Source organism: Cryptotermes secundus, unplaced genomic scaffold, assembly GCF_002891405.2.
Source record: "Cryptotermes secundus unplaced genomic scaffold, Csec_1.0 scaffold1950, whole genome shotgun sequence".
In the NCBI taxonomy this organism is placed as follows: domain Eukaryota; kingdom Metazoa; phylum Arthropoda; class Insecta; order Blattodea; family Kalotermitidae; genus Cryptotermes; species Cryptotermes secundus.
In genome coordinates this window covers 50,312-74,533 of record NW_019721536.1, presented here as the reverse complement: position 1 = coordinate 74,533, position 24,222 = coordinate 50,312, and the positions used below count along the sequence as shown (strand labels likewise).

Genomic DNA, 24,222 nt, shown 5'->3' with positions numbered 1-24,222 from the left:
CCCCAGCGGCACGTGGCGGTAACGTAGCGCTCGCGTAATAGGCGAGTCATCACCCCGTCACTCTCCCCGCGGTGACGTCACGAGCGGAGCCGAAGTGAGCCGAGCGGACCCGAAGTTAGCCAAGCCCCCGCAACCTGGTAGCTATGCAACGCGAGTCAACAGCGGTGATGTAACAGGATGACGTGGCACTCATTACGCAACAGGCAAGCACTGCGGCTATATAAGTAAGCTGGACAGCGGCTGCGGGTCAGTTGTAACGTGGCCATCACCGAAGACAGTTCTGAGTTGTAATGTAACAGTCGCCGAGTCGAGTTGAAAGGTGGACATCGCCGAGTTCAGTAGTAGTCGAGCGAGTGTGTTATCAACAGTTCTCCAGTCAGCTGACTATAGTTGGAGTATAGCAGCCGTCGCGGAAAGAAGAACTGGACGTGTGTGTAATTGTGTAATTGGGAGTGTGTGATACAGTGATACAAAGCTCCCCTACTGTAAACGGGTAGACTGCTGAAGACAGAGTGAACTGATTTGCGCATAGGGTTATAAATCGTTAAACCCCGCAACAGTGTTAACATGTTAATGCGATTAGGGTTATAAAGTGTGAAACCCCGCAACTGTGTGATAATTAATTGTAGCCGTTTCTTGTAGATTGTTGAATAAACCAATTAACGATCTCTACGGCGTATTCAGTAACGAAACACGTTACAATATTATAAAAATTCACTGCACAAAAACTAAAGAAACACGGGTTGTTTGCTCTGCCACTGAAATGAATAAGAAACGCGGTCAGTGGTCCCAGGTTTATTCCCAACCAAAGAGGGGTGGATTTGGTGGGGGAGGAGGGGAGAATGGTCGGACAGCAGGTACTAGGACAGCAGTCCACCCTGAAACACGGGTCTGAGATGCAGTGGGCCGACCAAAAGAAAATGTCCTTGGAAAAAGCTACACAAATCGTTGGTTATTCACCTCTGCTTTACAAAGGGAAGAAGTAACGGTACCAACAGTCCCGTTAAATTTTACTTCAACCATGGCCCTCAAGAGCCAGAGATATACATTGCAAATATCCCAGGTGTGAGGAACATGATAAGATAAAGTTTAATGAAAATAAACTATCCCGTGGACCCCTTTTGAATTACTCGCGGACCCCCAGGGGTCCGCGGACTACAGGTTGGGAAACACTGGTCTAGACAATGTGGACCCTCAACGCCTCACAACCCTATGAGCCTTCACGGCCTGGTACGGTGATAGCTTTACTTTTATTTTTACTTTACTTATATTAAATTAGGATTAATATTGCTAACATACCTGAAATTGAGCATGCATTGTCTCACATTTTCCTCCTTATATTTCTTTTTCCCTTATAGGTCTGAAGAACTGACAATATGTAATGGTACAGAAACCTGCTCAACATCTGTTGGGAGGTCAAATTTTGATAACAAACAAAAGATGTTAGATATAAGTAAGAGGGCTGAAGGGTCTGCACCAAAATTGAGTAGTGTACTGAAGTAAGGAATGTCACTGTCAATCAGCAAGGTAAAAATACCAGAACGTACCACCCTGTCTGCAGAACACAGAGACAAAAACATTAGTAATGATCTGCAAAATAATGATTGTTGCACACCTCTGAGATGTGGAGCTCACGCAGAAAGTGATCTGAAAGAGAAGGATCCTGTTGTTGTAATAATATCCATGGTGTGTGCTTCTGACAGTGTAGAAAATATAGAGGACTCCAAAGTGTTCAATGTTCCCATCAGAAGTTGTAATAGAGGTAAATGTGGTATGCTATTAACAATGCCAGACCATTACAAATTGATCATCGAATATTCAAAGACAGAAGGAAGTGACATCCTGTCACATTGTTCCTAAACCTACTGGATTAGTAGAATCACATTTTGAAGATGAAACTGGCAGTATCTTATATAATTTATTAAATAATTGACCTGCTTCTTGCTTAAATGGATATAAACATCCAGTTCTTAGTGAGCATTTATCTAGACATGCAAAGCCTACCAAGAAAGGAGTTCAAGAAAGCAACACTGGTCTGTTATCCATCACATGTGACATACCAGAAACTGTGAAATTAGTTGGCAGCATGGAAGAAACTAAGAAACATGGACAGCTTAGAAATCATACCTTAGCATAAATTATTTTGAAGATGGGAGCAAGCCTAATTCTTCAGTTGCATGCATTAAAAGTATTGTTGAACGAGATACCAAATTTGAAACCGCCAATAAAATGCAGTTTATTTCCTGTGTGGATATTCATTGTAAAGAGAAGGTACAAAATAAGGAACCCTGTGAAAACTTGCAACGCAGGGAATCCCATAGGATAACGCTGAAGAAAAGAGCTCTTTTTAATAATAGCCTCTATCCAAATAATGCATACATTAGACCATGTTATGTAAAACTTGTAAAAGTTCAAGACACTGCTAAACACATAAGATCCAGGCCTTGTGAAATAAAAAGTCATAAATTTTTATCCGTTTATTCACAGTGTTCCAGAGATAATCTAGGAAAATGCTCATCTAGCAAAATGAGTGGAAATTTATACAAAGTTTCAGGTTCCCAGTGTAAGTGGCTAGTTGATCATGAAGGATGTAGGATATTATGTACTAATAATTCTGACAGTGAAGCCAAAGGAAAGCCACATAAAGCCAATATTCAACAGGAGGAAACACACTACTCCAGTTCAATATATGAAGCAGAAGAAGCAGGTGTGGTCGCTAAATCAGGTATTAAACAAACTTGCAATTCAGTTCCAGCACTAGGCTGCTTGTTGAGGTATAGAGGTGCTCAGTCCAAAATGAATGGTGTTCTTAAGATCTCAGGAAACAAAATTTTGTACGTGAATATGACATCAGAACAATTTCCCAATATTGTTACTTGTGGAAATATTGAAAGGTTTATAGGCCGTGAAAAAATTGACCTGTGTTCAGTTTCTCTTCACGTTCCTGTAGAATCTAAAAATGGAAACCAGTCTAACCATTCTACGACTCATGGCAAGTATGTTGCATCTTCCAAAGCAGGAAAGAAAATTGATGCTGAAGTAACTGTAACTTCTGTAATGGAAACTGAGTTTGTGGAAGTCATGAATAAAACGTTTCATGTCCAAGAAAAATGTGACACTAATTTTTTGCCATTTGGTCATAGGAATCATTTGAGGAGAAAAATTGGTAAAAACAAAGAACGTATAAGTAAGAAACTATTAAATTAACTCAGTTTACTTAATAAGATGAGACCACTTTCCACTTCCCTTGAAAGGCTGAACCAGTCTGTTTTAGAAAAATATTCTGTAACTTCATCCAGTGTGAGCATTAGGTCCATGCCGCATAAGACTGCAAAACGATGTGTACAAGTAGAAATGCGAAGAGCTACTCTGATATATATTGGAAACATGTAACAAGGTCAGAGAATGTGAAACATATCCATTGCTGTGACAAAATTCCATGTTTGGATGGGGTCTTTGAGTCTGGTTCATCAGATGATAACTCAGAGTGTGGAAGTGTGGACCATTTCAAGCAGTTAGAAAAGTCTCAAGTCACTAAAAAGGCAAGAAGTCAGGAAAAGATAATCCAAAAATTTGAAAATAAACTTACACACCAGCAACACCAGGATGCACATTACTCTGACAATTCTGTCTTAACCGCACTGCAGAAACTGCGGTTTGGGACTCCAATAAGGAACTTAAAATGCATGAACACAGCCTCATTTTCACAAACCTGCAGTTCACGTAGATTTCCTAAAAGAGCATTGTATTTGCCTCTATCAATAAAAATGCAAAAGTCACCAAAGGAAAGGACTGTGAATACTGAAGACAAGTTGCAGGAAGAACCTTTGCCCATGTCAGAACTAATGAAACACATTTCAGTTCCTAGCAAGAAGGAAGATAACAGCAGATTGAGTGGTGATGAAATTAAAGTAACAGGACCAAACCATGTGGCTGCTGAACAGAACTTCATCAATGTGCAAATTCAGGATCAAACTGAGGACATGACATGCATATTTGAAGAAAGTATGAAGAAATCTTCTACTTCTCTTGATGCTAGTCAGTGTTTCCCAACATTTAATTCAGTAGCTGCAGAAGTTGCTGTTACTCCATCCAGTGTCTGCCATGATATCAGGACTACGGAGGACCAACATTCAGAGAAACACACGCATGTGTTGTCAACTTTCAGTGATGCCACTTGTACATTTGTCATTGTGTTGCATGAATTATAGGAGCCTTTCCAAACTGTGGGGTGGTGTAGAGGAATTACCAAGCAGTAGATAATATTTATTATATTCCAGTCAGCCACATTATTTCCAGCAGATGGAATTTGCTGTTTAGAATGACACGTTTCGGCATGTGTACCATCTTCAGGTTCATTTTAGTTAATTATTCCATCATGTACTTAGCATGAATTTTCCATGTAAACTTAGTGGATCTGCCAGTGTGTTACACAGTTTATGTACTGTATACACTATATATGTATATACCATAGCTTCTATATGTAATAACAAATGCCGTCGTGAATGCAACAATTTATTTGATTGTAGTTCTTTGTCCTTTTTTTCCTCTACACTACAAGTTTCGGCTGTAACTGGCCATCATCAGGTGTATTTTTCACTAGGTAGCTGTCGCACTGCACACAATCCCAAATCTAAAACACCAGCCTGTCAGTTTTGTTTAAAATCTCACCAACATACGCTCGTCAATTTGATTTTAGAATTCCAATTTAAAATTTAAAATTCAAAATTTAAAGTCTTAAATCACAGGGATACCTGCTCTGTGTCTACATGTGCTGCAGCAGCTATTTCTTGTTTTCAGCACCGTTCATGTATTATTCTGTGCAGGCTCCCTGTCTGTGTTTCACTGCTCATCTTTATTACGTATGCATAAGATACACACGTAAGTATGTAAGATGAACAGCGATGAGCGTATGTTCGTGAGACTTTAAACAAAACTAACAGGCTGGTGTTTTAGATTTGGGATTGTGTGCAGTGTGACAACTACGTAGTGAAAAATACACCTGATGATGGCCAGTTATGGCCAAAACATGTAGTGTAGAGGAAGCAAAAACAAAGAACTACAACCAAATAAACTGTTGCATTCACAATGGCATTTGTATTATTACATGTAGAAGGGTATAGTGCAGCAGGATGCTTAAATATAATATACCATAGCCGGTTGATTTTTATTTTATAACAGTGTTAACCAACAGTAACATAGCTGTAAACTGTTACACAGAGACTCTGAATTAGATGATTATTTGGCTTATGGTGTAGCCCAATGGACATAGTTATGAATCTGTTATGTTAGTTACTATTGACATGGTATTCGGATTGGTAATTGGATTTATTCATCACTTGTAACTCATAACTAAGGGAACTGTACAGTTTCACTGTTTTATGTACTCTGCAAATCACTGTACTGCGGCAAACATCATGTCTTCAGTGTCTTCACCAGTCGTTGCTTGGTAATGGTTTTCACAATGTGTTACTAGATTACGATTCCCAGAAATGGAAGTTCTTCTGCTGCCATGCTTGCATTGATGCCAGCTGGCTACCATCTCAACTCCTCATGGCCAAAACTCCTAGCCATGACTGGCTTCTTACTAGCTGTATGTTCTAGTTATATAGCCTTAGCACATACCACATAGAAAACATGGTCCCAAACTGTTTCTTCTGTTGTTACACATATATCTGTTGCTGCAGATTCGTACTTATTCGACCATTACCTAGCAGGAGTCAGCTTCTCTTGTTAAACTAGTCCATCATCATGTCACATCGCTCCCTCCTTAAGGTTGCTCGTATTGAATGACCTATACGTATGTTAACCATTTCTTTCATTTTATGGGGACAGAACTTCTGAAGGTGGCTGGTGCTCCTACTACATCACCATCATGTAAGCTGTCTTTAGTCTTTTTTTCCATGTGGGAAGAGGCCGGCTACTTCACAGTGCCTTGTCACTTGTTTTCATGAGCCAGATGGAAAACTGAGCTGTTAGTTTTATGACTTCCAGCCCTATGGCCTGCCTGAGAGTCCCTTTGAGTGTTCTCTCACCTCCCAGAGGTAACTGTGCTTTTATGCCTTTTTTACTGTATTCCATGGACAAATGTCATGCCTGCTTTTCAACGACCATGATTCTCAGGTAGTACAGAAGGGGCACTGTGGGTCGGTTGTTTGATGGCAGTGACAGACTGCTGGAAGGACTCACCAAGGATTTGGGGCCCTGTTTTCAGTTGATCATGGTATCCTGCAGCCAGATGCTGGTCCTGAAATTGGTCCTCAGCTGCCCCTGTAGAACATTGCTCATTTACGGGCTCCATGTACAACACTGGAAGTCAGGTCCTGCAGGATGGTAAGAAGGTGCATGGCTCCTGCCCATACTATCCCGACATAGTTCACTGTGGCTTCTGACTCTGTGGACTTCATTTGTTCCAGGCCAGTTTTAATTTTGGCTCTCATTTATTCCTGGCTGGCCTTAGATGTGGACTCTTCATTGCTTCTAGGCAAGGTGACATCTGTTTTTCTCATCAACTGATTGGTTTTTCCAAGCATTCCGAAAGCTTTGAGTGATGTGTGAGCAAGCCAGGGAACACAACCCCTTCATTTCTGGGGGGTAAGGGGGGCTTTAGATGTCTCAGTAGAGCAAGAGGTGCACATGGGCCAGGCAAACAATCCCACCATGCTCATTTCCTCTGACATTATTAAAATTGGTCTTCCAAAAAATCAGATGTGAAGGTATACTGACTGATTATTAGGTTTGAGTGGTGGGACTTGTGTGAAAATGATATTGAACGTTCATTTTGCTTGTGCACAGAGTTCCTATGCTATCCTGCATAGGAAAATCCTATAAAATAGTTAGTTTTACCATTTTGTACAACATTTTTTCAAGCATCTTTGCCACAACCTGCATTAACCCTTCATTGCTGAAATCTGTACCTGGCACACGTAGTGCTGCTCTAAGTTTCAGCTCGTATTTTTAACTGTTGTTTTTCATTTAAAGTAATCCTTCTGGTACGAAATTAAAGAGGAAATTTCAGGCTATCGTTTCGTACATTTGTTGTCCCACTTTGAACTTCCATTGGCAGTTGTAATACATTTGAATTCTCTGAAAAAATTTTCTACTTCAACACTTGGTGCGCTTGTTACCATACAAATCTCTCATGGCCTGGGGAATTCTTATCAACTAAATATATTAGATCGATACTGTGGGTTGTCCTGCATGCTGCTCAAATGAAAAGTCGATTCCCTTCAGGCATGTTCTGACCAGTGCTGCTTCTAGATTGGAATTTGTAACGACTAGAAGACACGTGGAGAATCTAGGACTTTGAGACGTGATGTTGACTATGAGAAGTGTGTCATGACTCCTATATAGCAAACCATAAACAGTTCAGTATATTAATGGTACTACTGTAATTCCCCTTTGTTCTATAAATACATATCATGCACTGGTTTTAGCTGCCATGGCCAGTTTTATCAGAATTGGCATTAGACACTGAATATGGATATTTCTGCTTTTCTCGACTCTGTGGTAAATGACAGAATCGAGAGAAGCACGAATGTCCATTGGGAGAATATGCAAAACTATAAAGGGGCAAAAAGAAAATTTCTGAATGTGATCATAATATGTAGGAATAATAAGGAAAATAATAGATCAATTGTCAGTCAGAATTCAGTTAATTGAGGGACTCTCTGTGAAATATGCTAATGCTGTAGAACACAAAGTGTTGGTTCAACACTCGTCAGACTAAACAGTGCCCGTCTAAGAGAAAGAAATTTTATAAGCAACCATAGAAACGGTGTGTTGTGTTTCAAAAACTGTCTGCTGGTGTGATGCGTGTGACATGAGACTCTGTGTGGAATGTTTTCAAAACTAACACACTCAGCTGAACTTCTAAGGCAATATTATACTAATATTCCTAATTTTTATAGGCTTACTATGCCAAGAAATAATTTTAAACCAGCGTGGACCAATACACCGATTCTATGTAAATTTCTGTGTTGATTTTCTTTGTGTCGTGCTTACATATCACTGAACAGCCATACTGGATGAGAAGAAACATTTTATTATAATACAAAACAAAAACAAGTGAATATAGATCACTGTTACCAACTTGAACATTTTTACATTACTAGATTCTCAACATTCCTCCTTAATTTCAAAATGTTACAAAGACATTTCTCATTTTCCTCCTTAATTTCAAAATGTTGTCAACATTATTAGCTGTTTTACAAAGTTAAATTGAATAACACTTAGTAATTTTAGTCTTCAGATTACAAAATTAGTACATGTAATTACAATTTTCTCAGTCTTATTAAAATCAGACTTATTTATTCTTAAGTATAATGTCTCTAACTCCACCTTATCATGCTGGTGGGGTTTGAGAGCTCCTGAGACCCTGAGAGCTATGCCGGCGGTAGCATAGCTACTGGTAGGGCCACCCCCGCCCCACACAACTCAAGGGGTAGGAGCCAGACAGAGAAGGATATCCTGGTCCTCCAGGCTGGGGGGTGTGTGTGAGGTTAACGACCTCACACTTTAAAAACTAAATTGTTCAGAAATCCGAGGAAAGAGTAGCTGGACGGACCTATTCAAGACAACCTGGAAAATGTTTAAAGGATTTGAGAATTGGATCTTGGAATGTACTATCTCTTTATAGAGCCAGAGCACTAAAATTGCTACTCGAACAACTAGATAGCTATAAAGTAGATATCACTGCTATACAAGAACTGAGGTGGTTGGGTAAAGGAGTCATGGAAAAGAGGGATCATGTTGTATTCTATAGCTGCCAGAAGAAGAGTCACATGTTTGGAACAGGTTTTATTGTTAATAAAAGGGGAAACATCTTATTTTAGACTTCCAGGCAAAATCCCACAGAACATGTAGGCTACGAATTAAGGGAAAGTTTTTCAACTATAGCCTTATTTGTGCACATGCCCCAACTGAAGATAAAAGTGATGAGGAGAAAGACTCCATTTATGATGAATTGGATGAAATATATGGTGAATGTCCAAAAATGGATTATAAACTATTCATAGGGGACATGAATGATAAAGTGGGGAATGAGGATGTATATAGATTGGTTATTGGAAAACATAGCCTACATAACAAGTCAAATGATAATGGGATGAGATTAATAAATTTTGCGTCCTCAAGAAACATGGTAATAGGTAGTACAATGTTTAATCATAAGGATATACATAAACGAACCTGGAAATCCCCTGATGGAAATGTGTTTAATCAAATTGATCACATCCTAATAGATGTAAGGCATTGTTCAGATTTGATGGATGTCAGGAGCTACAGGGGAGCCAACATTGACTCTGATCATTACTTAATAATATCAAAGATTAGAAGTTGAATATCTAATGCAAGGAAGATACATGGATCCCAGGCTAAGAAATTGAATTGTGGGAAATTGGTGGAACAAGGAGTTGCAACCAGATATACTGGATTAATTGGTGAATGCCTGGCAGGTTTCTCTGTTAGTGAGGATGTCAGTGAAGCTTGGAGGGGCCTCAGAGATGTTATTATAAATGCTGCTGGTGCAGTCTTAGGAACAATGGAAAGGATAAAGTATAAGAATTGGTTTGATGGAGAGTGTGAGCAAGTGACAGATCAAAAAAACCAGGCATATCAAAGGAACCATACTTGAGGGGCCGTGGAAGAATACCGTGAAGCAAGAAGAAAAGGAAAAAGATTGCATAAAAAGAAGAAAAGGGAATATGATAAACAAGAGCTGATTGAACTGGAGCAAATAAGAAGTTCAAACGAAATTAGAGCGTTTTATCAAAAACTAAACAAGACTCGAAAGGACTTTCAACCCAGAACAACCTTATGTAGAGATAAAGAAGACACAATATTGAGTAGCGATGAAGCAATATTGGAAAGATGGGCGCAATATTTTGAGGAATTATTAAATAGTAACACCTCTGAACAAGTGGAAGGTATGACCATAGACCGGAATCAAGGAAATTTTGAGGCTGAAGAGCCACCGCCAACCATAAAAGAAGTAGAACAAGCTGTCAAAAAATTGAAAAATAATAAAGCTCCAGGATTGGATCTCAGCACGGCAGAATTAGTGAAATTTGGAGGCCCAGAATATGCCAGGCACTTACATCAGCTAATTGTTAAGATATGGATAACTGAAATAATCACAGAGGAATGGAACCAAAGTATTGTATGCCCTATCCATAAGAGAGGCAATGTCATGATATGCTCTAATTATAGAGGAATTAGTCTGTTGTGCATAGCATATAAAATATTTTCCAACATTCTGTTTAACAGACTCTCTCCTTTTGTGGAAGGCATAATTGGGGATTACCAATGTGAGTTTCGTCAAGGAAGATCAACTAACGATCAGATTTTCGCTATTCGACAGGTCCTTGAAAAGTGTAATGAATTCCAAATTGAAACACATCATCTTTTCATTGACTTCCGATCAGCCTATGACTCCATAGATAGAGATAATCTTTTTCTGGCAATGGAAAAGATGCACATTCCACGGAAGTTAATGGCTTTAGCCAGAGCCGCTAAGAGAAAGACCCAGTGCCAAATTAAGATTAAGGATATGTTGTCCAGCCCTATAATAACTAGAAATGGAGTTCGACAAGGAGATTCCCTAGCTTGCCTTTTGTTCAATCTAGCATTAGAGAAGGTAATTAGAGATGCAGGCATCAACACAAGGGGAACTATATTCTATACAAGTCAGTTCAAATTTTGGCATTTGCAGATGATATTGATATAATTTGTAGAACACAAAAATCTATGAAAGAAGCTTTTCTTAATTTGGAAAGAGCAGCAAAAAAGATGAATCTTCAAATTAACCAAAATAAAACAAAGTACATGCTGGTAACCAAGAAAGACCATGCTAATAGACCTACATATATTGAAATTGGCTCATATGAATTTGAGGTTGTATGTAGTTTCACTTACCTTGGATCAGAAGTTAACTGTAAAAATGATATCAGTGATGAAATAAAAAAGCGTGTGCTCTGCAGCAAACAAATGTCTCCATGGCCTTAGGAAACACCTGAAATCCAAATTAATACCCAGGAAAAGCAAAACTATGATGTATAAAGTACTTATAAGATGAGTGCTATCTTATGCCTCTGAGACCTGGGCACTGTCAAGATTGGATGAAAGACTGTTAAGTATATTTGAAAGGAGGATCTTGAGATATATCTTTGGACCAGTGGAAGAAAATGGAATATGAAGGAAGAGGTATAACCATGAGCTATACAAACTATTTAATGAACCGGACATTATTATTTTCGCTCACTTCTTCTGTGATAAAGTGTTCTCTGTCTCCAATACTTGCCTGTAATTTGTCTCTCTTCTGTTGTCAAGCACTTCAGTAGATTGACTTGTTTATTATCATTACTTTCCTATTACGCATTATAATATATATTGTATCATCGTAAATGCATATATTCTGTGTTATAATCATTTTCTTATTGCTAGTGGGGTGGGACTAAGTCCCTTGTACTGCGGCCACTTCTGGCCTATTGTACCAGCCCCAGATGATAGGTGAGGGTGATTGTGGAGCAATTGGTGGAATGAAGATTGGCAGGGAAACCGAAGTACTGGGAGAAAACCTGCCCCATCGCCACTTTGTCCACCACAAATCCCACTTGACCAGACCCGGAATAGAACCCGGGCCGCCGTGATGGAAGCAAGAGTCTAACCGCTTGACCTATGGCGCGACCATCATCATCATTGCTCAGATGTTATTTGTCTTGTTTTGTACTTTGTGTTTGTTGCTTTCACTCTTACTCACTCTGTACTCTTGGCTGTTGAGTTGGCAGTGAAATGAACAAACATTGAATTGAATCTTTCGAATGTTATGTTATGCAGTTTTCTTTACCCGTGATTACTTTGTAATTTGCCTTTGGGGCTGTTCAGTTAGCACGTAAATAAATAAGAATTTAAATGAATTATTATTATCACATTTCCCTCAACGTTTAATAACAAAATATATCATTGCCTATTAAGAACAATATTAAAGCATGTGATTCGTGTCACATTTACAGCAGTTCTCTGAGGCAGATTTACAACAGTTTGTGTCTGTGGACGTCACGTGGTAAGAAGCAAAGATACGACGGTAATAATAACAACAATAATAATAATAATAATAATAATAATAATAATACGGAGTTGTGTCCTTCTTGAGAAGCCGCCAGTCGCTCAGATACTCGAAAATTTCCCAACATTTTATGGAACCTGAAGGTTCATTACCATATTCATAAAATCTCTCCCTCCACTGCTCCCTATTCTGAGCCAGATAGATCCAGTCCTTAATTCTCGCCACGTCATGACGCGTCCTCAGGTTGCGGATGGAGGAGACGGCCATCAGATGTGGAAGGTAGCTGCGAATATATTGAATAAGCAGCTGCGGACAGCCAACAAGGGGTGGATCTCCAGTGTGAGGGTTGGGTGTGGGGCTATCAACTCCTCGCCATAAAAATAAGCTTGTTATGAAAGATCACAAAAAGCCTCGGACCTAGACGGATAATAATAACAGTAATAACAAAAATAATAATCACTGTCCTGTGACTGAGGTTAGCTCTACAAAGGACCCAACTGCGCAGGTGCCTCCCACCACTTAGCTAAGGAAGCTTTGTTGCTTCCAGATCAGGATATCAGACAGGGGACGAAACAAATGCAAATGACACCGTTAGATTCAAATGCATCCACTGGAGGGAGATATTGCCGAGTTGTGATATCTGCAACTGTCTGTCACTTTACATACTGAATGAAGTTGATACACCTGACAACTGAGAGAGGACCGAGCCCTTTCAGCTCTGCCCACAATCCCACATTCTTCTTCGTCCTCTAGAAGAGGATATTTCGGGAATGAAAACTAAAACGAGGGCTGGAAGTGAAATAAAAATCTCTTCCTCCTTTTATCTCTCTCTCTTTCTCTGTAACATTTCCACATAAAAAAGAACATCCAGGCTCTAAAAAATCTCGTTACATTCGTGGAGAAAAAAATCTCATTACAACAAGGGGGGCCGTGTAGGGTTGGTCAGCGTGACTAATGTTCAGGGGTCGGCAAAGCGGCGGCACAATAAATCACGGGGGTTTTGGGGGGAGGGGCACTTCCAAAAAGAACGGACTTCATGCACATGACCGCACGTCTGGGCACATATTAACCTTTCTATGGCCCATATTGGGCTGATGATGTAATGAAAGGTTGGATTTACATCACAACAAATACACGAGAGCCGTTTGTTCCTTTGCAACAAGACAGTTCTCTCCTTGTTGAAGCAGCGGTTTACTTAACAAGGATCTGAGAGGTACACAGAAAGAAGAACAATTTGTCGTGTTCTCTTGTGACCAAGACCGGGATTCGAAGGACGCCTTCTAGTCTACAAACAGGTGTGGTGGCTTTTAGCTGACAATTCCTAAGGTTTTGGTGTTTAAGCCCATACGAACTTTAAGTCCTGGACGGCCCTTTATTTTAAGGAAAGACAGACTTACTTTATCATTACATGGAAGCATATGGCGCCTCATTCTTTTCGATTCAAGTGACAGAATTTCATTAAACTTGCTATGAACATCATGCTCCCGGTGGTCACAACATCACTATGCTCTATGGGCCAAATTTTTGGCCTTCAATAATAACAATATGGAGGCCGGTGAAACTAGTGAGACAGGAAAGAAATTAATGGCAGTTAATATATGGTCTTGGAACACGCGGTAACGTAGTTGGTTGAAGCACTACGCTACAAGCCGGAAGGTCGCGGGTTCGATTATTGATGAGGTCATTGGATTTTTGTTGAATTTGCCTAATCCTTCCAGCCTCACTCTGGCCCTGGGGTCAACTCAGCCTCTAACATGAATAAATACCAGGAATATTCCTGGGGGTAAAGGACGGCCGACGCTTAAGGCCATCTGTAAGCCAATTAGAAAATGTTGGATCTTCGACGCCTCACAACCATTTGGACCTCAACGGCCTGTTACAGGGTTAGCTTAATATAGGGTCTTGAAAAGGGTTGTGAAATTAATCTTCGATAAATATGCAAATCTGAGTTTCTTTTATCGAAAAGAGACATCATACTTTGAAATATACCCAAACCTCCTCCTTCCAAATTCTTACCTAGATGTTCTTAACATTCAGAATAAAATTTTAATCTCATTCAACGTGGATTTATATAATACATGTCAGCGAGAATAGAACCATCAAGAAAATGTTTAATACTAAACCAGAAGGAAATAGGAGAGTGGGAAGACCAAGGTTAAGATGGGAAGAATGTGTGTGGCAGGACATAAAGACTTTTGGGTGTAAAGAACTGGAGGAATGTAGCATTGAATGGAGAAGAATGGCGAGCAATCCTGAGGAAGGCCAGGGCTCACAAAGGGCTGTTGTGTCAGTGATGATGATGATGATGATGATGATGATGATGATGATGATAATGTCTCTAAACTTGGTAAATTTCTCTGGTGATAGTGGTTATGTTAAAATGTCTGCCACCTGAGTTTCAGTGTTACAATATTTGATTGAGAACAGTTTCTCCTTCAATTGTTCACTTATGTAGTGATACCTAACGTCTATGTGCTTACTCCTAAGCATTACTTGTCCAGATTCCATTATCTTGGTTGCACTCTGATTGTTGACACACAGTTCTGCTTCCACCCTTTTTCCTGTCAACTCCTCTATCAACGTCTATAGATATTTCAATTCTTTACAGCACTCAGCTGCTGCAATATATTCGGCCTCAGTGGTTGATAATGCAACACTACTCTGTTTCCTAGAGCACCATGATATTGGGTCCCTGACATCATAATTACATGTCCCGTTACACTCTTCCTATCCTTTACATCCCCTGCATAATCAGCATCACTAAATGCTTCCAGTTTCACAATTTCAGAGTCAGGTGAGGTATATTTTATTCCTGAATCTCGTGTACTTTTCACATACCTAAGGGTCCTTTTCACATTCTGAACAGCTATTTTGTCAGGATTTTCCAAGCTTCGACTTTCCACATTTACAGTGAATGCCATATTGGGTCTGGTTTTCGAAGTCATATATAGCAGGCTTCCTACAGCTTCTCTGTAAAGAAATCTATGTCATTTTCTCCTTCGTCATTTGTTGGTGGGATTGTGGCCACGGGTGTTTTCATTTCTCGACTTTCTTGCATGTTGTATTTTTCCAATATTTGGCTTGCATAGTTGGTTTGAGAGATATGTATCCCATCTGGTTGCCTCTCGATTTGTATTCCTAAATAAACTTTTGGATTTGTGGTTTTTGTTATTTTAGTGTACACCTCTGAACCAAAAATCTTCAATCCAGCCAGATCCGGTCTTTTACCATACCAATTTTCCGCTGGCATTTCATTCACGTTCACTGTTGGGCTTCAGTTTAGCAGGTCTGCAGAAGTGAGTACAGCTTCACCCCACATTCTCTTACTTAAAGCCGAGTCAAAAATCAATGCTCTTGCCTTTTCCACAATAGTACGGTTCATCCTTTTGGCAGTGCCGTTTAGCTGTGGCTAATATGGTGTAGTAAATTCCAATACAATCCCCTTCTTCTTACACCATTCTCTCAAGGCGTTGTTCTTATATTCCCCTCCATTGTCACATCTTATTCTTCACACTCTTGTGTTGAAGTGACACTCAGCTTCATTTACATATTCCTTCAAACAGGTATACACTTCACTCTTATTTTCTAACAGGTATATCTTACAAATATGTGAATAGTCATCCACACACGTAAGGAAATATTTCTTATTGTCACAAGTAGTGGGATCAATCGGTCCACACACGTCACTATGAATTATCTCAAATGGCTTTCCAGCCCTACTTCTTTCTGTATCAAATGGGAGTCTCACTTGTTCGGCCTGCATACAAACTGAACATATATCAAAATTTTTACACTTGCTCACACTTTCTGGTATCCCTTGGCATATCTCTTGTAGTTTCCTAAGATTTGCATTAATTATGTGACCTAGCTTTCTGTGCAACTCTACACTTGTATCTTGCTGAGTCATCATGGCTTCATTCCTCATGCTAAAGTTAATGATAATTCATTTTCATCCTTTTTTCCTTCGATTACAACATTTCTGTCCCTGAGTATCAGGACTTTCTCTTTTGTAAACAACGCTTCTCCACTTCTTCTGACAGCAGATTTTACTGAGTTCTGGAACATATGAAACGTTTTTCAAACTACACTCTTTAAATTCCAAATTGCCTATTTCTTTTGCACTCATACTTTGATTCTTCTTTGCTACCTTTATACATTGAGTATACTGCTTAGTATGTATCAAATCAGTCTTCACATGTGTCATATGACATGTGCTACCACTATCCACTACATACATTTTGTCTTTTTCACTTGCATCACTCATGTGGGTTTCTGCTGCTTTAGCTAAAAAATTGACCTTGCTTCTTTTATTCCTATCTTTAAAATAACAGTCCTTTTCAGCATGATTTGTTTTCTTACATACTGTACATTGTTTTCTCGCATCACTGTCCTTATTTCTAAAGTAACAGTCCTTTTCAGAGTGATTATTCCTTTTACAGATAGAGCAATTTCTCATACCTTTGTTGGGGCAGTTGATCTGAGCATGACCTATTTGATTACAGTTGAAACACTTGTAAGGCAGGTGCTGACGAGGTGGAAAACTTAAAAAAGTGTCACATTTGACGGAAGGAACTTGATTGTTAATTGGTTAGTGTGACGGACCAGAATGAAAGACCTTAAACTTGAAAAGGGTTTTACTTTTGCTTTTAGTTACTGTCTTACAGGCTATGCTTTCCTTTTCTTTAGTCGTCATCTTGCACTTCACTTCTTCCAACATCAATCTGGCCACCAGGTTGTCAAGGGTTCTGTCCACAGTCACCACTGAGTCCCAGGCGGTGCTGAAGTGTTTGTAGTCTTCTGGTAGAATCATTATTTTTGTCATGATCATGTTTTCATAAACGTTTTGGTTCAGCTGACGAAGCTCGAAGGCACTGTTTTGCACATGACTTATATTCGTCATCATATCCTTAGTTTTGTCATACTTGAAGTTGTAGAAGTCTTGTAGCAGAAGGCACTTCTGTTGAGAGGTGTATCGCTGATAAATTTGCTTCAAGGTGTTGTACATTTCTTTCGCGGTTGTGCATGTCACATCTTGCATCTTGCATCTTCCATTTCCTTATATTTTCTTTGTCTCTTCCTTGGTCACTTAACTGGTCGCTGCCATCAACGGTGTTTATCACTTCTTTTTTATGCATGAGAATCTTGATTTAAAAATCCCACAGTGGAAATGAGTTGGCGTCCTTCAGTTTTGGCAGATGCGTCATCTCTTGTGTCTCTGTGGCTGCCATTTTTCGTTATTCTTCTGCTGTCTTTTCCCTTTTTATTTTCTTTTTTTGAGCAAACCTGGGCCCATAACCTGATGATTTTCTTTGTATCATGCTTACATATCACATAACAGCCATATTGGATGAGAAGACATTTTTTATTATAATACAAAACAAAAACAAATGAATATAGATCACTATTACCAACTTGAACATTTTTACAATACTAGATTCTCAAATTATAAATTAGAAAAACAAAACTCAAATTTTTCCCAGTTTATTTCACTTTAAGTGAAATGTTCCATGTATGATGGGGTACCCAAAAGAAACCGAACTAATTTTTTTGTGGGCAGAGCTTTTGTAGTACCTCAGTTTGCCACTATGAGCGCATAGAGCTAACATTCCTGAGTCGATAAGCCGACTACTGTTGCTTCAGAAGGTAAGGACTAGTTTCAGCAGAGTTTATAGTGACAACTGTTTTGTGTGATCGTCATTTTTGCAATGGCTGATTTTTGTGAACAGCGTGCAGCGGTGAAATTCTGCTTTTTGCTCGGGAAAAGTGGAACAGAAACTCTTGAAATGTTAAAAACGGCGTACAAGGACGATGCTATGGGGAAAACTCAAGTGTTTGAGTGGTTTTCCCATTTCAAAAAGGGTGGAAATGTCAATTGATGACAAACCTCGTTCTGGTCGTCCTTCCACAGCCCAAACACATGAAAATGTTGAAAAAATTCGTGAAATCATCAAGGAAGATCGACAACGGACCATTGAAGAAATTGTGGAGCTGTCGGGAGTGACTTGGAGCTCAGTTCAGCGAATTTTGACAGAAGATTTGGGAATGAAAAGGGTGGCTGCGAAATTCGTGCCACAACTGCTGACTGCTGAACAAAAACAAGGTCGCATGGAAGCATGCTGTGCTTTGAAAGAAGAGTCCCGAAATGATCAAAACTTTTTTTTGTTTCCTCGAATGTAAAGAGACATGAAAGGAAAGCGTTTTGCTGATGTTGCTGAGGTGAAGGAAAAAACGACGGAGACGCTGTCAAGCATCTCAAAAGATGAATTTAGACACTGTTTTGAAAAATGGAATAAAAGACTAGACAAGTGTATTAGTGTAAGTGGAGAGTACTTTGAAGGGGATTGAAGGTTTGTGCTTAAAATTTGAATAAACAAGTTAAAAAAAATAAGTTCGGTTTTTTTGGTACCCCCTCGTACCGTTTTAAATGTTTTTAATATCCTCCTTCCCAAGGAGTGAGTAGGAACTAAATGTCCTCCATCATTGGAGGGTTAAGAGATAGAGCATTAGGTAGTGAGTGAAATGGGGCAGGTTGGCTTATATGCCAGATGCCATATAAGGAACTTGGTGGGATATTTATGTAGTGCCAGTACCGACTGTGGTGTGACATTAGTTTTTTCAGGTTCACTCATCAACATGAACAGGTAATTTAAACTCACACTTGCATTAACAGAAAAAATTCATTCCTCCTGTAATGTGACAACACTGCAATAGAACCTACCCCCATGCCAGAGTTTATCATTTTCAGTTTACCATGCATCTAGAATGAGTGGCACAGAAATATCACTCTTGTTATATTATGTGTAATTAAATTGTTGGTATCTCGTAGAAGAGCAGTATGACCAATCCTTTAACCATCTGAGGGTAACAGCATATGTCTTTGGGAGAAGACAAAACTTGATTTCTTCATCATGACAGACATATCTGAAAGTCCAGATTATGAGCTAACTGTAATGTAATTGAGAATAACTTAATTTTTTGAATTCAGATGTGTTAGAAATTATGTTATGTAATAATGAAATTAACTGTTTGAAGCCTGAAATTGATCAAAATTAGTAATTAAAAATTCAGTTCCTACCTTATAGAAAACAGTGTCCATTATGAAGGCTAGTCAGTTAGTGCTGTTCAGGAAATAGACCTGTTTTTAAATATTTGTTTATATACATAGCAAATTGACTAATTTCACTTGCTTTATAGAATTGAATTTTTCTTCAGTTGGTATTTGTTACAGCAGTATTTTATCATATATTCAAAATACTGAAACAGAACCATGTGTGGAAATAACAGCTTGATGTTTAATTCTGTGCAGATAACAGGTTGTTGTATTACTTATTCAGTGCAGAACAGAAACAGCAGCAATGTTTCAGTCAGCTTTCAATCTCTTGAACAGAAATTCCATTGAATGATACTGTAATAATAAAGTTTTTTAAAGCTTGGTTTATTTGAAAACCATTCACTTTTAAAGTGTCTTATATTGTATATACTATATATATTAAATATTTAATTAGTTGTGTTTCATAATTTCAGATCCCTATCCCTTGCAACTGAACAAAATATGGTGTATAATGAAGAAAACTGTCAGCTAGACATATCACATAAGTTGAATATCAGCAGATCTGAATCTAGTAAGTCTTTGGAAAGTGACAACACATCAGTTAAAAGCATGTGTAGTTGCCCAATAAGAAGTGAGGCCCGGAAGGATGATGGAAGTCAGCTGTGTGCATGTCCCCAGAGAAGGCATGGTGCTTGCAATAGGGGTGTGAATGTGCCTACATTACATTGTGCTGAAAACATGGAGCAGTTACTGGCTGAATCGTCAGGTGGTACAGTTTCAAAAACAGTCAGAAAACAACCCAAGTCTCCATTCTTGGGAAGCCATATTGAAAATGGATTGTATTTGAGCACACAGGAGAATGACTGTAAAAACATATCACAAGGTTCTGTCAAAGTGTATGCTAATGGAGAGAGAACCAGTAGAAACAGTGCTTCAGTCATCGTAGACTTTCCAGAAAGGAAAAGGATTGTGAAACAGAGAAAGATCCTTGATATGTTCGTTGCCGAGGATGACATGAGCTCTAAGGCTTTATCTCCAAGGATGACTGTTAAAGAAGGAAGCTTTTTATGTGAGGGTCTGACAGAACAAAAGTTACATAATAGTAATAGCCTATATATTACACAAATGCCTGAAATCAATTCATATGAGAGAAATGAAACCCTAAAAACCAGTAGTTTAGATAGTGATTCAGATGGTGTTAGAAGCAGACACACTGAGAAAGTAGAGCAGCATACAGAAGACTGGTGCAATTTCAATGATGAGGAGGAGCTTGAAGAAGGTATTTTAAGTTATTACAATGAAACCATATCGTATAGTGCAACAGCCTCTGCTGAGTTTGAGGAATTTATGGTAAAACCTCCTGTGCCTGCTAATAATTCCAGCAAACATGAAATGAATTTGGAGTGTGCGTTGTTCATGCGTATGGAACAAAACAGTTTAGGTAATGTAGCCGAAACACACAATGTTATAAATCAGACCCCACTGACTGAACATTTATGCAGGAATGAAAGTCACTTCAGGATTGTAACAACAGCTCATAAGAACTTTAGAGTATACATTCCAAGGTTTAACCCTCCTTCAAAAAATGAGATTTTGGCAAGTTTATCAGAATTTTGTATTCCAGAGTATCGACACCAAGAGCCCTTTGTTGGTAATGTCTTGGATATTGGGAACAAAATAGAAGTTGGAAGTAAAGTATTGAAGATCTGTAGCATGTCAGTTTGTGATTTGCAACCCTTTGCTGGAAGTTTACAAGACATTTTGGACATTGAAACCTGGAGAAGAAAATTGTTACAGGAATTAAGTTATACATCTCAGGGGAGTTTAGATCAAAGTAGTGACTTTGGCCTGGATAACATGAAACCTGCTTTGGCCAGTAACAGAGAAGTTGTTATTACACCATGTAAGCTGCCACCTAGTATAACTGAAGTAAATCTGTGGCCTAAAGCAGCACAAAAGTCAAATGTACAGGAACTTCAAGGAAATGATGTAGGTGATGATGTTAGCAGTAGGAGGATAATGATGCCATTAAGTCCAGGGCAAGAATCAGGCTCAGATGATATGTCTTTTCTTCCTGTAACTCCTGGAAGTCTTAGATCTGAACAAAATGGGAGAGGCAATGTAACCACAACACACAGCACTCCACAGGTCACATTGGCCTCAGCTTACCTGCCCAGCCCTTCTTGTACACCTATCCATAACTCTAGTCAAAACAGAACAAAGATGTTACTGAAACGCTCAAGAAAAGGGTTGAAATTTGACCCCCAAACTCAAGAAAATGTATCTTTCATGTTGCCATCCATAAGAGAAGAACCAGAAGAAGCAGCAGTAGACACTATTTTGAAATGTGGAGCAGCCAAGGAGAACCCAATATCCAGTGACAGTTCAGAACTTCCTCATTTTTATGATAATAGTGGACCATACAAGCATCAAGATAGTGATGGCAGAAGTGAAGTCATCAGATCAGTAGAACAAGTTCAGCCTGAAAATGCAATTGACCTCATCTCCAGCTCACAGGTATATGAGAAATAACAAAAATTATTTTCTTTTACATTAAAACAAAATCCATCATATGGGAATAAAAACAGGATAAAATTGCCTCTGTGCATCACACCATGAAGATGACTGAGGGAGTGGTGGTATAGCTCCATCATTCTTGACCTTTGTGCTGTATGGGAAGTGAGTTGTCAGCTTCACATCCCAGCCACTTTAACCTCAGGGAAAATCCCATGGTATCTGTTGGTTCAGAGTGGATCTCAGAGCCAGTCTGGTCATTGTGGAATAGAGAAAACTCTGTTGCCTCTGCTGGGAATCTTTCCCAGGCCGTCCAGTCCATCACTATACTGACCAAGCTAGAGGATTTAAATCCCCTGTTCCTTTTAGTACATCAATTCTAATTTGTGGGTTTGAATTGATGTTACTGGTACTGGAAACTTTACATATTAGGAATTATGCCTGTCATAAAGAAATGTGGAGACTAAAATTTATGGAACTATTTTTACCTGATGTTTTGCCTGGGTGTGAAACTTTTCTTCTGGACCTTAGGGGAATAGATTTCTGGGGACAATAGTGAAGAGTGAAAATAACAGGATGATCAAGATAATTGAACTAGGAGTTTTATAATTTATATTCTTCGTCAGATATTATTAGGAGTATGAGATTAAGTATGTAGCGCATGTGGGAAGACAAGAAATTCATAGACAATTTTAGTCAGGACTCCTGAACAAGAGAGAACAGTTCGAAACTGCAGGCATGTATGTACATTAGATGTAGATGGGAACCTAATATTAGAGTGAATCTTAGGGGAAATAGTACATGAGAATGTTGACTGGATTCATCTGGCATAGGATAGGCTATTGGTGGGGTTTTCTTTTTCATTGTAATTGACTTTTGTGCTCTGTAAAATGTGGGAAATACAGTGAAATGCCCATTTAATGTTCCATGATTTTAGATTTTCCCTTATTTAACATGAAATTTCAGTGATCCCCAGTCAGTGCACTCTGTGTTATATTACCTCCATTGAAGGTTATCTCAGTTTACTACTCGAATCCATTGCCCCCAAAGAAGTCGTAAGATAGGGGTTTCACTTTACCTTCACAAATTGAATGTGACTTTTGCCTTCACAAGAAAGGTTTTGCTCACTGGAGTAATACGCAAACCAAATAATATGCATGTTGATAATCAGGAGTATATTTTGTGCTATACAAATCAAAATACACTATGTAAATTGTATTTGTTAATTATTCACCAGGGTACAGTTGAGGCTGAACCTGTTCGCAAACTACTACTCCACCATCAGCTCCATCCTGTGACAACCACTCAGAGAGCTGTGGAAGGAGTGAACTCAAGCTGTCAAATAGAAGAAAGCACACCAAACAATACATATGGTTTCCAGGTGTCACTTCAGAACCTGCATGAGGTCAAAGCCATTTGTGAGGTAATATATAAATATAAATGTAATTGCCATTATAGTTTTATGTTTACAGAGGAGTTTCTGTATAATGAATCTCTGGAGGAATGGCATTTTTTACACAAAGTCAGGATTTTAGTTAAGTCAGTGTTATGCAGAATGATGTCAAGAAACCTTATGAGACACACTAATATTACCATGTATTGAACTGAGCAGAAAGGGGGTAAGGGTCACATACTAGCATGTAGGCACCTCACATTTGAGGAAAGATTCAAACTCCCCCTTCTGGGTCATTCTGGAAACTGCCCAAGGCTGAAGGGTAACTGAGAACACACAAGAGACTTTTATGTGCCTGGGCATAAAACAGTGGTTGCAAGGCAAGGAGAGGACCATCTTAGGCTGAGTTTAGGCTTAGAAGTGGTATAGAAGAATCATGTATGGAAAACTAGACATGAAGCCAGATGTGCTGTGACTCACAAGTTTAGTGCTAAATGTGGGAATAGGACAGTGGAGTGGTGTATGGTGAAATAGCGATGGACAAAAGCAGATTGTTATGAAGATCTTAAGCCGCTGCTGACAGACAGTAAGTGTTGCAAACCTTGACAGAAGTTCCAAGTGATATCAGAAATTGGATTGAAAATGGATCTAGAATTGCAGGAAGTTTCAGAGCAGTTAAAAGAACTTAGAAGGACATAAGCGCCTGCCAAGAAAACCTAAAAAAGGACATACATACCAGCCAAGTTGAACTCAAAAATAACACAAGCTCCTGCAAAATTAATTTAAAATTGAAATATGTGTTATGAAGCCTATCCAGAGCAATTTCAAAGATACAATAACAGACAGTTGAAGGATGTCATGGGAGTAATTGAACAGCAGGCTTATAGTCTTTGTGAATTCAATATTGAGCTAAAGGTGATAACAGTGAGATGTAGAGGAAACTAGACATAGCATCGAAGCAAAGCAGTGAGCTACAGATGACTGCATGACCTGAAAGTCACCTGTCAAGAGTTCGAGATGCAGATGGTGACAGTATAAGTCCAGTCAAGATGTGGAGACAGCAGGAATGTAAGGACTAACAGTGTTATGAAGAAGCTGTTGGAGTTTGATGGATATACGTCTTGGACTGAGATATGGCTTATCACAACAGGCAGGCATCTGCTTGCCATTTTCAGGAGCATGTTGCCAGAATCCAAAACT

At 39.0% G+C, this 24,222-nt stretch overlaps 1 protein-coding gene across 4 annotated transcripts in view; it reads left to right on the top strand.

The window, feature by feature from the left end:
* Nucleotides 1–24,222, top strand: part of LOC111875580 (DNA polymerase zeta catalytic subunit) — a 156,311-nt gene that overhangs the window by 92,957 nt on the left and 39,132 nt on the right. For all 4 annotated transcript variants that reach the window (XM_033755866.1, XM_023871931.2, XM_033755865.1 and 1 more), the window contains 2 exons: nucleotides 19,589–21,632; nucleotides 22,867–23,052. In XM_033755866.1, coding sequence (XP_033611757.1) covers nucleotides 19,589–21,632; nucleotides 22,867–23,052 — 2,230 coding nt within the window. The remainder of the gene's footprint in view (nucleotides 1–19,588; nucleotides 21,633–22,866; nucleotides 23,053–24,222) is intronic.